We start from the raw sequence: 18,226 nt of genomic DNA, 5'->3' as shown, positions 1-18,226 counted from the left end.
CGATCAACTCGGAATGACCCCCATAATACCTTAAAAAAGTCACACAAGTAATTACAATTTCAAGAAATAAAATAGGGAGAAAATTAACATCCTAATCACCTGTAGTACAGAGCGCTGATTGAGTGAGGCCTCTCTGCATATGCTGAAACATTATAGGGTTCTCATCCATTCTAGCAGGGCTGATGCTTTCATCTTTTATGGCTTGCTTTAAAGCTCTGGGCATGATTTACAACCAGCCTTTGCTAGATTTTACAACCTGCTGCAGGAAAGCCAGTACACACCTTTCCGGCTGTAGTGTCTCTGAGGGGTTCTCCCAGGGGCACTTAATGCATTCTCCAAGCAAACTCTTGTCCCTTAAATCCACGGAGACCCGACACCTCTTGGCTGTATCGTAAACAAGCTGTGTCTCAGCAAAGTAATTACAGGGTCTATTTACTAAGCCTTGGAGAAAGATAAAGTGGATGGAGGTAAAGAACCAGCCAATCACCTCCTAACTGTCATTTTTCAAACACAGCCTGTGAATGGCAGTTAAGAGCTGATTGGCTGGTACTTTGTCTCCACCCACTTTATCTCCATCCAGTGCTTAGTAAATAGACCCCTAAGTCTCATCCAGTTGCCAGCCTAATACATTTTCCGCAGTACAATATACTGTACATGGATACATCAATACATCAGGTATTATGAATAATACAATTTTTAATCGTGCCCAGTCCGATATAGACGGGTGGGCACTACAAGGCGGATCCAGGAACAACTGGGAAATGTACTGAATGAAGCTAAGCCCTGACCATAACGTGATACTGTATGTGGTGGAGACTGGTAATCACTGGTATGCTGCCATTCATTCAATGTCAGAACAGCACTGTTCCCAATAAACTATTTCAGAAGTCGCTCATTGCACGTTACCACATGTGTGAAAATAAACCATACCTCCAAAATCTCTGCCTGGCATCAGTGCATGTTATAACTTACTAGCTAGATATTCAGCGGCCAGTTTACCTCTTTAAACAGTATAAAATAAATATATATATATATATATATATATATATATAGATGAAGCCACATTTATCTAGGCTTCTCTGCTGCACCTAGGCACACCATGGGTTATTAGCATAAACCCTTCATCTATTGTTCTCAGCTGCAATACAATACAGAGAGAACAATACAGCAGGGGATTACGTCCGACTGCCCTGGCTCAATGAATCCTATTAAAGGCCAAGATAAAGAAGGACCCATCTGTATATATATATATATATATATATATATATATATATTAGATATAGATATCCCTACAAATATACAAAAATAAAACATATGCTTGTTGCTCAATCACAGTCAAACATTAGAGCTGATTGATTTGAAAATTAGCATAAGAATAGTTTAGAAGGCATCTTAGAACATAGGCTATGTGCAGAGCCGGTCATAGACATATGCAAACTAGGCAATTGCCTAGGGCATTTGATATGCCTAGGGGCATCATCAGCTTCTGCTGATTAAAATGATATGCGGCATGCCTGTGTTCTGTATGTAGCATTTCATATGCAGATACAGCCACAGTCTCACACAGTATATAGGCATGCTGCATATCAGTTTAATCAGCAAAAGCTGCTTGTGCATCCTAGCCACATAGCAATGCAAATAAGATGCATTTTCATTAAAAAAAGGTGCCCGACGTTAGCATTGATGCAAGATTTGTGAGGACACATCTGTATCCAAGCAGAGGCAGAGGTCACAGTGCTAGTGGAAGTGTGAGTGCTGTGTGCATGCGAGTGGGTTGGTTGTGCAGTAGTGTTCAGAATATGTGTAAGGAACATTATGTGTGTCATGTAAAAATGCATTAATAATGTGCAACATATGTGTAAAGGGCCACTGTGTGTGTCATTATGTGTATAAGGGCATTAATAATGTGCGGCATATGTGTAACAGGGTACTACTGTATGTGTGTCATTATGTGTATGGGGCACTAATAATGTGCAGCAAATGTGTAGGGGGCACTGTGTGTGTCATTATGTGTATAAGGGCATTAATAATGTGCGGCATATGTGTAAGGGACATTATGTGTAAAAGGGCATTAATAAAGGTTGTCATAATGTGTTAGGTGCATTATGTTTATAAGGACATTAATGTGTCTCATATGTGTAAGGAGCATTACTGTGTGGAATTGTGTATAAATGCATTACTAATGTGTGGCATTATGTGTATAAGGTGCTCTACTATGTGGTGTTGCATATAGAAAGGGCACTACTGTGTCGTCTAATGTGAATAAAGAGCAATAAGGTGTGGTGTAATGTGAATAAGGATCAATTCAGTGTTATGTAATGTGAATAAGGGGCTCTACTGTGAGGAGTAACGTTTATAAGGTAAAGTAATACTACTGTTGGATGTAATATAAATTATGGACATTATCGCAAGATAAAATGTGAATAAAGTTGCAGTACTGTGTGGCGTAATTGGAATTGGGGTTACTATTGTGTGGCCATGCCCCTTCCCAGCAAGAAGATGCCCCTTTTTGGGCTGTGCGTCAAATGTGCAAACTGTTCCTATTTAAAATATAGGGGGTACAAGGACTGCTATGGGTGAAGGGTGATGGTGCTGGGAAAGAGGTGCAAGGTCAGAGGCAGAACCAGCGGTGGTGCTAGGGGGCACCAGCCAAAATCTTGCCTAGGGCATCATATTGGTTAGGGCCGGCTCTGGCTATGTGCTTTACATCGGACCGCGCTCATGAAACGTAATAAGGTGAAGTTCAAATAAAATAAAAAAACCAAAAAATAAATAAAAATACACAGGTGTCAGACAATTTGCTGCACAGCAGTAAGCCACATAACTATGGAATGGAGTAGCTGCACATAGTAAAATCCACAATGTTTGTAGCTTATAGCATGTCAGTGTCTTTGGTCACAATGGGCCTAATTCAGTGTTGATTGCAGCAGCAAATTTGTTAACAGTTGGGCAAAAACATGTGCACTGCAGGGGGGGGGGGCAGATATAACATGTGCAGAGAGAGTTAGATTTGGGTGTGGTGTGGCAGGTGGGTCTGATGTAACATGTGCAGAGAGAGTTAGATTTGGGTGGGGTGTGTTCAAACTGAAATCTAAATTGCAGTGTAAAAATAAAGCAGCCAGTATTTACCCCGCACAGAAACAATATAACCCACCCAAATCTAACTCTCTCTGCACATGTTACATCTGCCCCCCTGCAGTGCACATGGTTTTGCCCAACTGATAACAAAATTGCTGCTGCGATCAACTCTGAATAACCCCAATGTGTAGGAGTCTGCTACAGAAACGCATGTCTAGTACTGATTGCTGTTAGTTATAGATAGTGTAAAGTGTAGAGAAAAGAAGACTCTTTGTTAGGGGCACACTTTGTGTTGTCTCAGTTTGATTACAATTATTAAAATGTAACTGTTATTAGCATATGACCTAAGATAGAATGAGAGACATGTTAGTATGCAGCACTTTGTGGCCATCTCTGAGTCACCCACACAGTGCAGCTCCAGCAGGCGTGCCTCACTATACTGCTGCTGGTGACACTCAGCGGTCAGTGGGACAGTGGTAGATTGTTATGCATATACTGCTGCAAGCAGGGGGGACTGCCGGAACTGAAGTCCTGGACCCAGACAGACAGAATATTTCTGGAGGCCATATCTTCAAAAGGATATTAATACATTGGAGACTGTACAAAGAAGGGCAACTAACATGGTGCATGGCCGACATCACACAACTTACCCAGAAAGACTAAATATCTCACTATGTATAGTGGGGAGCAGAGAAGGGAAAGGGGGGACATGATAGAGACTGTCACATATTTCAGGGGTTTTAAGTTAACAAAGTTCAGGAGGGAAACTCTACATATGAAGAGAAGTAATAGGACACGAGGACATACACTGAGACTGGAGGGGGGGAGGTTCAGGGGAAATCTGAGGAAAAATTACTTCACAGAAAGGGTAGTGGACAAGAGGAATAGCCTCCCATCAGAGGTGGTAGAGTATAAGGGTGGGATGTACTAACCTCTCCCGCTGCGGTATTAGGGTTATCTCTGCGCTCCCGGTGTTTACTCCTTGTTAGTTTTCCTCCTGCTGCCCAGCGCTCGCCAACTCTCCCTGTAGTTTCCGCGTCACACTGGTAGTCACTGTGGTCTGCCATAATCATCGCCGCGGCCATTGATCCCTCCACATCGGTTGTTTCCGCGCTGCACTCCCCCTGTCATTGAGTCGCGCATGCACAGTGGTAGCAGTAGTAGGAAACAGAGACCACTGCGCATGCGTGACTCACTGACAGGGGGAGCGCAGCGCTGAACAAGTGCTGTGGAGGGATCAGTGGCCGCAGAGTAGAATATGGGGGACCGCAGTGACGACCGGTGCGACGCGGAAACTACAGGGAGCGTTGGGGAGCGATGGGCAGCAGGAAGAAGACATCTAACGAGGAGTAAACCCCGGGAGCACAGAGATAACCCTAATACCGCAACGGGAGAGGTTAGTACATCCCGTCCTAAGACAGTAGAGCAGTGTATCATGCATGGGATAGACATAAGGATCTCCTTACACAGAAAAAAGGATTAAATAAGGTTTGAGGTAATAATATGGTAAAAAAAAAAGGGGCAGACTAGATGGGCCGAGTGGTTCTTATCTGCCGTCACATTCCATGTTTCTGTATTTACAGCTCGGTAACACCTTCCCGATTCTCCTGAACATGCCGATTCTCAAGCAGAAGATCTTCAAGGAGAGCTCGGAGCTAATGACGTTTGTGACAAGTTACATCAAGCAGCACAAGCAGACGCTGAACCCTGCGTCACCCAGAGATTTCATCGACTACTTTCTGATCAAGATCAAAGAGGTTAAACCACTGCTGGATATTATACTATCTCTATCAAGAGTGACATTGGGGGTAATTCCAAGTTGATCGCAGCAGGAATTTTTTTAGCAGTTGGGCAAAACCATGTGCACTGCAGGGGAGGCAGATATAACATGTGCAGAGAGAGTTAGATTTGGGTGTGGTGAGTTCAATCTGCAATCTAAATTGCAGTGTAAAAATAAAGCAGCCAGTATTTACCCTGCACAGAAACAAAATAACCCACCCAAATCTAACTCTCTCTGCAAATGTTATATCTGCCCCCCCCTGCAGTGCACATGGTTTTGCCCAACTGCTAAAAAAAATTCCTGCTGCAATCAACTTGGAATTACCCCCATAGTTACATAGTTGTTAAGGTTGAAAAAAAGACAAATGTCCATCGAGTTCACCCTGTATTACTATTTTTTTTTTTTTTACTATTATTTTTTTTTTATATTAATTAAATGCTGTATCCCTGGATATTTTTTTTCCGCTAGGAATTTATCTAATCCATTTTTAAACTTATTGATTGAGTCCACCATTACTACCTTCTCTGAGAGAGAATTCCAAATCCTTACTGCTCTTACTATGAAGAACCCTTTTCTCTGTTGAGTATGGAATATTTTTTCTTCTAACCCCAGGGGGTCTCCTCGTGTCCTATGTAGTGTTTTTTTGGTAAACAAATCATTTGATAAATCCTTGTATTGTCCCTCAATGTATTTATAAATGTTAATAATGTCCCCTCTCAGTCGCCTCTTTTCCAGTGTGAACATATCAAGCCTTTTAAGTCTTTCCTCATAATCCAGTGCCTCTAACCCCTTAACCAGTTTGGTGGCTCGCCTCTGAACCCTTTCGAGTTCCAAGATATCTTTTTTATATTATGGTGCCCAGAACTGTACACAATATTCCAGGTGTGGCCGCACCAATGATTTATACAGTGGCAGGATTACACTCTCATCCCTTGTCTCCATTCCCCGTTTTATGCATGATAACACCTTATTAGTCTTTGCTGCTGCATTTTGACATTGCGTACTGCTACTAAGTCTATTATCGATGAGCGCTCACAAATCTTTTTCAACTACCGTTATCCCTATATTTTCCCCATTTAGTTTATAGGCTTCCTGATTGTTAGTCCCAAAGTGCATAACTTTACATTTGTCTGTATTGAACCTCATTCTCCATTTATCTGCCCAGACCTCGTCTAGATAAGTCATTCTGTAGAGACTCAACATCCTTGTCTGAATTAATTATTCTACGTAGTTTAGTATCATCTGCGAAAACTGACACTGTGCTTTCCAGTCCCTTTCCTAGGTCATTAATGAATATGTTAGACAGCAATGGTCCGAGTACTGAGCCCTGCGGTATTCCACTGAGTACTGAAGCCCATTCAGAGTACATCCCATTAATCCCCACTCGCTGTTCCCTATTAAACAGCCAATTACTCACCCAAGTACAAATAGTGTCCCCTACCCCAAGCTCTCTTAGTTTGAGAATTAGTCTCCTGTGTGGAACTTTGTCAAAGGCCTTAGCGAAGTCCAAAAAGATCACATCCACTGCTTTACCCTGATCAATATTATCACTCACTTTCTCATAGAAGCTTATTAAGTTAGTTTGACATGACCTGTTCTTCACAAATCCATGCTGATTCCTAGTAATAACCTTGGAGGTATCCAAGTACTCTAGTATGCTATCTCTTATTATACCTTCTAGTATTTTCCCCACTATAGATGTCAAGCTTACCGGTCTATAGTTCCCAGGGAGCATTTTATTACCCTTTTTAAATATTTGGACTACCTCTGCTATACGCCAGTCCTTTGGTATCATTCCTGATCTAATTGACTCGCTGAAGAACAAATATAGAGGTTTCGATATCTCTACGTTGAGTTCCATAAGAATGCTGGGGTGGAGTCCATCCAGCCCAGGAGATTTATTTATCTTAATTTTACTTAGTCTCTGCTGGACTACTACCTTGTTTAACCAAGTACCAAGCAATGGGTTGTTATTATAGTTTATGTTGTGCTCTACTCTTGTCAACCTGTCCTCTTTCTTGAATACTGATTAAAAGATTTTATTAAATAAATCTGCTTTTTCCCTATAATCATTAATCAAAACAGCCAACTTGTCCTTTAAAGGCTCAATATTCTCAATTTTCAACCTTTTACCATTTATATACTTAAAGAACTTTTTGGGGTTTGTTTTACTCTCCTTTGCGATTTGTATTTTGTTTTCTATTTTGGCTGCTCTGATTGCTTTTTTGCATTTTTTGTTACATTCCTTGTAGAACTGGAATGATTCCACCATTCCGTCAGACTTAAATGCTTTGAAAGCACGCCTCTTTTTATCCATTTGTTCCTTGACCTTCTTATTAATCCATATCTGTTTGAATTTCCTACTTTTGTTTTTGTTGACTTTGGGAATATATCAATTAGTGTACTTTTTGAGCGCAATTGTAAAAACATCCCACATTTCAGCAGTATTCTTACCATGAAATACAATTTCCCAATTGATCTCCTTCATTGCTTGTCTCAGTAATGTGAAATTAGCTTTCCTAAAGTTAAAAGTCTTAGTTAAACCTTATATTGTTGTTTTTGAAAGCTGATATCGAATGTGATCATATTGTGATCTCTATTTCCTAGGGTCTCCCCTACTTTAGTATTTGTTATTATTTCCTCATTATTATGTAACCCTTGGTTACGTATAATATAATTATATTATGCACAACTAGACTATCGGTATACTGTGCCTCCACCCAAGCTTAACTTAATTCTTAATTACCTTACTATACAGGACAGCCAATTATAGTATTTTTTTTCCTATCCCCTATGCTAAATAAATTATTCTTACTCCATTCACTAATATTTTAAATAAATATGGTAGTATTTAATCTAAATGTAGTAATATAACATGACATGGATAATAATATAACAATAAAATACAATTTGTAGATTACACTTTCTCTTCTAATCCTACCCTCAAGTTTACTTGCATGCAATACAAAAATTACCATTACCTTTGCGGTAGCTACCTGAGTTCACCTTTGACTGTAAAAAATATAATCCAAGGTGAACGCCCGGGTAATAAAATTAACATTTAATCATTTAGTCATGCATGACACAACTTCTCATATGCATATGTTGATTTATCTTATGGCCCGAGAATAAAAACAAGTATATTTATGCACATTAACTCATAAACTAACGTTTTGTATAAACTAGTCTTTTGCTTAACACTTAGGTGGTCATTCCGAGTTGATCCCTAGCTGCATTCGTTCGCTGTACAGCGATGAGGCAAAAAAAGTCACTTCTGTGCATGCGTATGCGATGCAACGCGCACGCGCGAAGTAATATTACAACGAACAATGTAGTTTCACGCAAGGTCTAGCAAAGCTTTTCAGTCGCACTGCTGGCCGCAGAGTGATTTACATGAAGTGGGCATTTCTGGGTGTCAACTGGCCGTTTTCAGGGTGTATTCGAAAAAACGCAGGCGTGCCAGGAAAAACGCAGGCGTGCCTGGAAAAACACAGGCATGGCTGGGCGAACGCAGGGCGTGTTTGTGACGTCAAAACAGGAACTGAACAGTCTGAAGTCATTGAGCTATGCTAAAACTGCACAAAAAAATGATGGCCCCGCTCTGCGATCCTTTTGTTTGCACTTCTGCTAAGCTAAAATACACTCCCAGTGGGAGGCGGCATAGCGTTTCCATGGCTGCTAAAAAATGTGAGCGAGCGAACAACTCGGAATGACCACCTTAATACACTTTCCAGTAGAAGTTCATGTAGGTACTGAATATGCCAAGTTAATGTCCGCTTAAAATGTTCATCTACACTTAGCATGCAGTATAACCACAAATGAATCCTTGTGTCCGGTACACTTGAATAAGATTTATACAATCACGTGTGCCGCACGCCTGTAGTCTGGGAGGCTTCCACAAGATAAACTACTTTACTTTGCCAGGCAAATTGTGTTACAATATTGTGTCTCTTCCTATTGTTGCTATCTGGCAGGGTCCCAGAGTGTAGAAGTGACTTTATTTAGCAAAACTGAAACTATCTCAATTAATGTTGCCAAAGTCTTGTTTAACTTGGCAATACTTATCATGGTTTCCTTATCTGCTCCATGTAGTATAATTAATGCTGATTATGTCATAGGTATAAGGGCAGTGGCGTAAGTTCGTCCCAGTTGCCCGGAGGCAAGATAAATATTGGTGCCCCCTACTTCTTATATCAAGATAAGTGTGTGTGTGTGTGTGTGTGTGTGTGTGTGTAACAGCAGACACTTTACTGATGGAGCTATTTGCTCCTGTACAGGAAGCATGAGAATTCTAACTATATGAAGTTACGTGTAATTGTCAGAGAAGTATCTTCATATAGTTAAAATTCTCATATTTCCTATACAGGCGCAACAGCTTCATCAGTAAGGTGTCTGCTTCCAGTGTAATAGGTTGTGGTTTCTAATCCTGGGTGTGACACTTGTAAAATGTGTATAATAAAGAGGGTGTGATGTGTAAGGTGCAGGGACCAGTAAGGAAGTTGGCCACTAAAGAGATAGCGTCAGCTATCAATTAACTTAATTCACTGGTGTCACAGAATGGGAAGAGAGGTGCCCCCTTCAGAGCAGGAGCCCGGTGGCAGATGACTCCGTTGCCTCCCAGAGTTCTGCCTCTGTATAAGGGCCCCATACACTACAATAATATGTCGGAGGCTGAAGTCGGATGTAATTTCCCTTGAACTCCCCCGGAATGTTCCCGAGAGTGATTCCATACAATTTGGTACTTCTGTGCTATTTTTGCATAAGATATATCGCATGTGATTGATGAAGCCGCTATTCATTGCATGTGATATATCGTACGGCATACAATTGTACCATGAGATATATCTGATGGGCGGGATAGAGGGCTACGGGGGCTGGGAGTGTCCTGAGAATGCCGGTCACACTTCCCTGTGATACATCGCATGCACAAAAAACACACTTTCTCCATCCGATTCCATCCAATTCCGATATATCATTAGTGCAGCACCAACGACCTAGGGGATCCTATCCGAAATCATGTAAAATCGTACTGCTGTGTGGGACCCTTTAGTCTCTCCTGTAGTAGCTCTTAGCAGCTATTAAGCTGCAGCCAAATCTATGTCCTTAATGAGCCAGCTGAATATTAGTGTACAAGTGTCTATAGCTGTGAGTGCAAATTTCAGTTCTCACCAACTCACGACTGGCCGTGCCTTCTGCTCTCTCTCTCTCTGGGTCAGCCTCACGCCTCTCTCTCGACTTCCTTCCCTTTGTCAGACGCTAGGGCACTCTGTACTGGTCACTACTGGCTAACATTCAGCAGATAGGGATGTTCAGAGCTTGGTAACTGCGGCTACACCTTCCGTCAACCTGGTTCAGCTATACTGCACTGGCATTAACATCTAGGGTGCCCCTGAGTCTCCTGCCTTAGGTTTACAGCATGTGGCTGCAGGAGATGGAGACAAGCTATTATACTGTGCAATAATGGCAGCATCATTAGTTTCTCTGCCGCTCGCCCAATGTTTACAGCTTATTAGGGGAGGCGGCAGGTGAAACCAGACAGCGCATGTAGAACACAGCGGTATCAGTCCTCTCCAGACAGCGCATGTAGAACACAGCGGTATCAGTCCTCACCAGACAGCGCATGTAGAACACAGCGGTATCAGTCCTCACCAGACAGCGCATGTAGAACACAGCGGTATCAGTCCTCTCCAGACAGCACATGTAGAACACAGCGGTATCAGTCCTCACCAGACAGCGCATGTAGAACACAGCGGTATCAGTCCTCTCCAGACAGCGCATGTAGAACACAGCGGTATCAGTCCTCTCCAGACAGCGCATGTAGAACACAGCGGTATCAGTCCTCACCAGACAGCGCATGTAGAACACAGCGGTATCAGTCCTCTCCAGACAGCGCATGTAGAACACAGCGGTATCAGTCCTCACCAGACAGCGCATCTAGAACACAGCGGTATCAGTCCTCTCCAGACAGCGCATGTAGAACACAGCGGTATCAGTCCTCTCCAGACAGCGCATGTAGAACACAGCGGTATCAGTTCTCACCAGACAGCGCATGTAGAACACAGCGGTATCAGTTCTCACCAGACAGCGCATGTAGAACACAGCGGTATCAGTCCTCTCCAGACAGTGCATGTAGAACACAGCGGTATCAGTCCTCTCCAGACAGCGCATGTAGAACACAGCGGTATCAGTCCTCTCCAGACAGCGCATGTAGAACACAGCGGTATCAGTCCTCACCAGACAGCGCATGTAGAACACAGCGGTATCAGTCCTCTCCATACAGCGCATGTAGAACACAGCGGTATCAGTCCTCTCCAGACAGCGCATGTAGAACACAGCGGTATCAGTCCTCACCAGACAGCGCATGTAGAACACAGCGGTATCAGTCCTCTCCAGACAGCGCATGTAGAACACAGCGGTATCAGTCCTCACCAGACAGCGCATCTAGAACACAGCGGTATCAGTCCTCTCCAGACAGCGCATGTAGAACACAGCGGTATCAGTCCTCTCCAGACAGCGCATGTAGAACACAGCGGTATCAGTCCTCACCAGACAGCGCATGTAGAACACAGCGGGATCAGTCCTCTCCAGACAGCGCATGTAGAACTCAGCGGTATCAGTCCTCACCAGACAGCGCATGTAGAACACAGCGGTATCAGTCCTCACCAGACAGCGCATGTAGAACACAGCGGTATCAGTTCTATCCAGACAGCGCATGTAGAACACAGCGGTATCAGTCCTCTCCAGACAGTGCATGTAGAACACAGCGGTATCAGTCCTCACCAGACAGCGCATGTAGAACACAGCGGTATCAGTCCTCTCCAGACAGCGCATGTAGAACACAGCGGTATCAGTCCTCTCCAGACAGCGCATGTAGAACACAGCGGTATCAGTTCTCACCAGACAGCGCATGTAGAACACAGCGGTATCAGTTCTCACCAGACAGCGCATGTAGAACACAGCGGTATCAGTCCTCTCCAGACAGCGCATGTAGAACACAGCGGTATCAGTCCTCTCCAGACAGCGCATGTAGAACACAGCGGTATCAGTCCTCACCAGACAGCGCATGTAGAACACAGCGGTATCAGTCCTCACCAGACAGCGCATGTAGAACACAGCGGTATCAGTCCTCACCAGACAGCGCATGTAGAACACAGCGGTATCAGTCCTCACCAGACAGCGCATGCAGAACACAGCGGTATCAGTCCTCACCAGACAGCGCATGTAGAACACAGCGGTATCAGTCCTCACCAGACAGCGCATGTAGAACACAGCGGTATCAGTCCTCACCAGACAGCGCATGTAGAACACAGCGGTATCAGTCCTCACCAGACAGCGCATGTAGAACACAGCGGTATCAGTCCTCACCAGACAGCGCATGTAGAACACAGCGGTATCAGTCCTCACCAGACAGCGCATGTAGAACACAGCGGTATCAGTCCTCTCCAGACAGCCCATGTAGAACACAGCGGTATCAGTCCTCTCCAGACAGCGCATGTAGAACACAGCGGTATCAGTCCTCTCCAGACAGCGCATGTAGAACACAGCGGTATCAGTCCTCACCAGACAGCGCATGTAGAACACAGCGGTATCAGTCCTCTCCAGACAGCGCATGTAGAACACAGCGGTATCAGTCCTCTCCAGACAGCGCATGTAGAACACAGCGGTATCAGTCCTCTCCAGACAGCGCATGTAGAACACAGCGGTATCAGTCCTCACCAGACAGCGCATGTAGAACACAGCGGTATCAGTCCTCTCCAGGCAGCGCATGTAGAACACAGCGGTATCAGTCCTCACCAGACAGCGCATGTAGAACACAGCGGTATCAGTCCTCACCAGACAGCGCATGTAGAACACAGTGGTATCAGTCCTCTCCAGACAGCGCATGTAGAACACAGCGGTATCAGTCCTCACCAGACAGCGCATGTAGAACACAGCGGTATCAGTCCTCTCCAGACAGCGCATGTAGAACACAGCGGTATCAGTCCTCACCAGACAGCGCATGTAGAACACAGCGGTATCAGTCCTCACCAGACAGCGCATGTAGAACACAGCGGTATCAGTCCTCTCCAGACAGTGCATGAGGAACACAGCGGTATCAGTCCTCACCAGACAGCGCATGTAGAACACAGCGGTATCAGTCCTCACCAGACAGCGCATGTAGAACACAGCGGTATCAGTCCTCTCCAGACAGCGCATTTAGAACACAGCGGTATCAGTCCTCACCAGACAGCGCATGTAGAACACAGCGGTATCAGTCCTCACCAGACAGCGCATGTAGAACACAGCGGTATCAGTCCTCACCAGACAGCGCATGTAGAACACAGCGGTATCAGTCCTCTCCAGACAGTGCATGTAGAACACAGCGGTATCAGTCCTCACCAGACAGCGCAAGTAGAACACAGCGGTATCAGTCCTCTCCAGACAGCGCATGTAGAACACAGCGGTATCAGTCCTCACCAGACAGCGCATGTAGAACACAGCGGTATCAGTCCTCACCAGACAGCGCATGTAGAACACAGCGGTATCAGTCCTCACCAGACAGCGCATGTAGAACACAGCGGTATCAGTCCTCACCAGACAGCGCATGTAGAACACAGCGGTATCAGTCCTCACCAGACAGCGCATGTAGAACACAGCGGTATCAGTCCTCACCAGACAGCGCATGTAGAACACAGCGGTATCAGTCCTCTCCAGACAGTGCATGTAGAACACAGCGGTATCAGTCCTCACCAGACAGCACATGTAGAACACAACGGTATCAGTCCTCTCCAGACAGCGCATGTAGAACACAGCGGTATCAGTCCTCTCCATACAGCGCATGTAGAACACAGCGGTATCAGTTCTCACCAGACAGCGCATGTAGAACACAGCGGTATCAGTCCTCTCCAGACAGTGCATGTAGAACACAGCGGTGTCAGTCCTCACCAGACAGCGCATGTAGAACACAGCGGTATCAGTCCTCACCAGACAGCGCATGTAGAACACAGCGGTATCAGTCCTCACCAGACAGCGCATGTAGAACACAGCGGTATCAGTCCTCACCAGACAGCGCATGTAGAACACAGCGGTATCAGTCCTCTCCAGACAGTGCATGTAGAACACAGCGGTATCAGTCCTCACCAGACAGCACATGTAGAACACAACGGTATCAGTCCTCTCCAGACAGCGCATGTAGAACACAGCGGTATCAGTCCTCTCCATACAGCGCATGTAGAACACAGCGGTATCAGTTCTCACCAGACAGCGCATGTAGAACACAGCGGTATCAGTCCTCTCCAGACAGTGCATGTAGAACACAGCGGTGTCAGTCCTCACCAGACAGTGCATGTAGAACACAGCGGTATCAGTCCTCACCAGACAGCGCATGTAGAACACAGCGGTATCAGTCCTCTCCAGACAGCGCATGTAGAACACAGCGGTATCAGTCCTCTCCAGACAGCGCATGTAGAACACAGCGGTATCAGTCCTCTCCAGACAGCGCATGTAGAACACAGCGGTATCAGTCCTCTCCAGACAGCGCATGTAGAACACAGCGGTATCAGTCCTCTCCAGACAGCGCATGTAGAACACAGCGGTATCAGTCCTCTCCAGACAGCGCATGTAGAACACAGCGGTATCAGTCCTCTCCAGACAGCGCATGTAGAACTCAGCGGTATCAGTCCTCTCCAGACAGCGCATGTAGAACACAGCGGTATCAGTCCTCTCCAGACAGCGCATGTAGAACACAGCGGTATCAGTCCTCACCAGACAGCGCATGTAGAACACAGCGGTATCAGTCCTCTCCAGACAGCGCATGTAGAACACAGCGGTATCAGTCCTCACCAGACAGCGCATGTAGAACACAGCGGTATCAGTCCTCACCAGACAGCGCATGTAGAACACAGCGGTATCAGTCCTCTCCAGACAGTGCATGTAGAACACAGCGGTATCAGTCCTCTCCATACAGCGCATGTAGAACACAGCGGTATCAGTTCTCACCAGACAGCGCATGTAGAACACAGCGGTATCAGTCCTCTCCAGACAGCGCATGTAGAACACAGCGGTATCAGTCCTCTCCAAACAGCGCATGTAGAACACAGCGGTATCAGTCCTCTCCAGACAGCGCATGTAGAACACAGCGGTATCAGTCCTCTCCAGACAGTGCATGTAGAACACAGCGGTATCAGTCCTCTCCAGACAGCGCATGTAGAACACAGCGGTATCAGTCCTCACCAGACAGCGCATGTAGAACACAGCGGTATCAGTCCTCACCAGACAGCGCATGTAGAACACAGCGGTATCAGTCCTCACCAGACAGCGCATGTAGAACACAGCGGTATCATTCCTCACCAGACAGTGCATGTAGAACACAGGGGTATCAGTCCTCACCAGACAGCGCATGTAGAACACAGCGGTATCAGTCCTCTCCAGACAGCGCATGTAGAACACAGCGGTATCAGTCCTCTCCAGACAGCGCATGTAGAACACAGCGGTATCAGTCCTCACCAGACAGCGCATGTAGAACACAGCGGTATCAGTCCTCTCCAGACAGCGCATGTAGAACACAGCGGTATCAGTCCTCACCAGACAGCACATGTAGAACACAACGGTATCAGTCCTCTCCAGACAGCGCATGTAGAACACAGCGGTATCAGTCCTCTCCATACAGCGCATGTAGAACACAGCGGTATCAGTTCTCACCAGACAGCGCATGTAGAACACAGCGGTATCAGTCCTCTCCAGACAGTGCATGTAGAACACAGCGGTATCAGTCCTCACCAGACAGCGCATGTAGAACACAGCGGTATCAGTCCTCTCCAAACAGCGCATGTAGAACACAGTGGTATCAGTCCTCTCCAGACAGTGCATGTAGAACACAGCGGTATCAGTCCTCTCCAGACAGCGCATGTAGAACACAGCGGTATCAGTCCTCTCCAGACAGCGCATGTAGAACACAGCGGTATCAGTCCTCTCCAGACAGTGCATGTAGAACACAGCGGTATCAGTCCTCTCCAGACAGCGCATGTAGAACACAGCGGTATCAGTCCTCTCCAGACAGCGCATGTAGAACACAGCGGTATCAGTCCTCTCCAGACAGCGCATGTAGAACACAGCGGTATCAGTCCTCACCAGACAGCGCATGTAGAACACAGCGGTATCAGTCCTCACCAGACAGCTACATAGAGCGTGCAGCAGCCAGCACAGGGACCTGTTACACTGCTTAATAAGGTCCTATATACAGCTGCACGCTACCAACAGCTCCTTGACCACTATTTGATATATATATATATATATATAATTTATAAACCCACATAAATCTTACATATTTAATATATATATTATATATTTTCCAATATTTATTTTTACCTCACATAGATAAAATATATATTAATTTATTACCTTTTTACCTTCATATATGAAATATATATTAATTTATTACATAAATTAATAAACTGATTATATATATTTTTATAAAGTATATTATATTCTATGCTATTTAATACATGGCTACAATTAGTTAGTGCTAGGTCCAGTTTAGCCCTATGCCTAGTTGGTTCCTCGTTTACCTGGGACAAGTAATGATCTTTTAGCGTGTTTAAGAACCTGTTACCCTTAGCTGTAGTTGCTGTTTCGGTGTTCCAGTTTATGTCCGGGTAATTAAAGACCCCAACAATAATGACGTCCCCCATACCTTCAGCTTTTTTCGATTTGCTGCAAGAGTTGTAATTCGTCAGCCACACTAATATCTGGCGGTTTATAGCATGTCCCTATTAACAGTTTTATTGTATCTTTACCCCCACTCGAAATCTCAACCCACAATGAAAATCTCAACCCACATTATCTCCAGTCCCCTCATAACTGACCTCCTTTAAATATGGTTTTAAGAATGGTTTAACATAGAGACAAACATCCCCTCCCTTTTTATTAGTCCTATCTTTCCTGAAGAGAGTGTACCCCTCCATGTTTGCCGCCCAGTCATGAGAATCGTCCCACAATGTCTCAGTAATGCCTATTATGTCATAACTAGGTGCTTCATCGCGCCCTACGGGCGCTCTTCACACCGTCGTAAGGGGCTACGCCCCTTTAACCCTTGCATGCCTATATGGGGTTCAATATTTGTATTATATGGAGTATTACCTGCATTCCTTTGTTAGTGGTTAAATATTGCACAATGAAAGGGCGTGCGATGGTGAAGGAGGCGCAGCCCCTTGCGACGGCGTGAACAGCACCTGCAGGGCACGATGTACAGAATGAGCGGGTGCGGGGGGGATTGCGGATGGGGAAGGGTGTCTGTAGATGCTACAGGTGGAGGGGGGGCAGATGCGGGGGGGGCGGATGGGGAAGGGTTGGGACGTGCTGCGGGTGGGGGAGAGACAGAAGAGTGGGGGCTGTAGATGGGGGAGGGGTCCGGAGGCACTGCAGGTGGGGGAGGGGCAGGGGTGCCACTGGGGAGGGGCAGGTGCAGGGATGTTGCAGATGGGTGAAGAGTTTTGGAGGTGCTGCGGGATGGGAAGGGGCGGGGGTGCCGTGGGTGGGGTAGGGGGTCCGGAGGCACCGCGGTGGGGGAGAGGCAGGTGCGGGTGGTGCGGTGGACGGGGAAGGGGGTCCGGAGGCGCTGCAGGTGGTGGAGGGGCAGGTGCAGAGGTGCCGTGGGTGGGTGAGGGGGGGACCGCGAATGGAGGAGGGTGTCTGCAGATGCTGTGGGTGGAGGGGGGTAGGTGTGGGGGGAGACATATATGGGGGGTGGATGGTGGAGGGGGTCTGGAGGTGCTGTGGGTGGTGGGGGAGTGGGAGGTGCTGGTGGTGTAGGGGTCTGGAGGCACAGCGTGTGGGGGTGGAGTGTCGCATGTGGTGGAGGGGAAAGTGCGGAGGTGTGGTGCATTGGGGAGGGGTCTGGAGGCGCTGCGGGTACTGTACCTGCCAAAAAGGTAGTGGGAGGGTATGCAGTAACAGGGCCAGGACAGGGGTGACAGGGTCAGGACAGGGGTGACGGGGCCAGGACAGGGGTGACAGGACAAGGACGGGGGTGACGGGGCCAGGGCAGAAATGACAGGGACAGGATAAGGGTGACAGGGCCAGGGTAGGGGCGGCAGGACCAGGATTTGGTTGACAGGGCCAGGATAGGGGTGACAGGGCCAGGATAAGGGTGACAGGGCCAGGATAGGGGTGACAGGGCCAGGATAAGGGTGAAAGGGCCAGGATAAGGGTGACAGGGCAAGGCCAGGGGTGACAGGGCAAGGCCAGGGGTGACAGGGACATGACAGAACACAGGGCATGGGAGAGATTGGTATTAGTCACTGCTGCTGCTGTTCCACTCCAACCTGTTGGGATCTGCTGCTGGTGGAGACTTGGCATGGCTGACGCTCTCAGGCTGGAGTCCTGCTTCCT

At 46.4% G+C, this 18,226-nt stretch overlaps 1 protein-coding gene across 2 annotated transcripts in view; it reads left to right on the top strand.

Moving 5' to 3' along the window:
* LOC134927085 (cytochrome P450 2C8-like) overlaps positions 1 to 18,226 on the top strand; it is a 137,947-nt gene that overhangs the window by 68,986 nt on the left and 50,735 nt on the right. For both annotated transcript variants that reach the window (XM_063921084.1, XM_063921083.1), the window contains one exon: positions 4,662 to 4,835. In XM_063921084.1, coding sequence (XP_063777154.1) covers positions 4,662 to 4,835 — 174 coding nt within the window. The remainder of the gene's footprint in view (positions 1 to 4,661; positions 4,836 to 18,226) is intronic.

The sequence above is a fragment of the Pseudophryne corroboree genome, chromosome 5 (genome assembly GCF_028390025.1).
Source record: "Pseudophryne corroboree isolate aPseCor3 chromosome 5, aPseCor3.hap2, whole genome shotgun sequence".
Classification (NCBI taxonomy): Eukaryota; Metazoa; Chordata; class Amphibia; order Anura; family Myobatrachidae; genus Pseudophryne; species Pseudophryne corroboree.
Note: the sequence above shows the minus strand (reverse complement) of the source record. Positions and strands in the feature narration are given on the sequence as shown.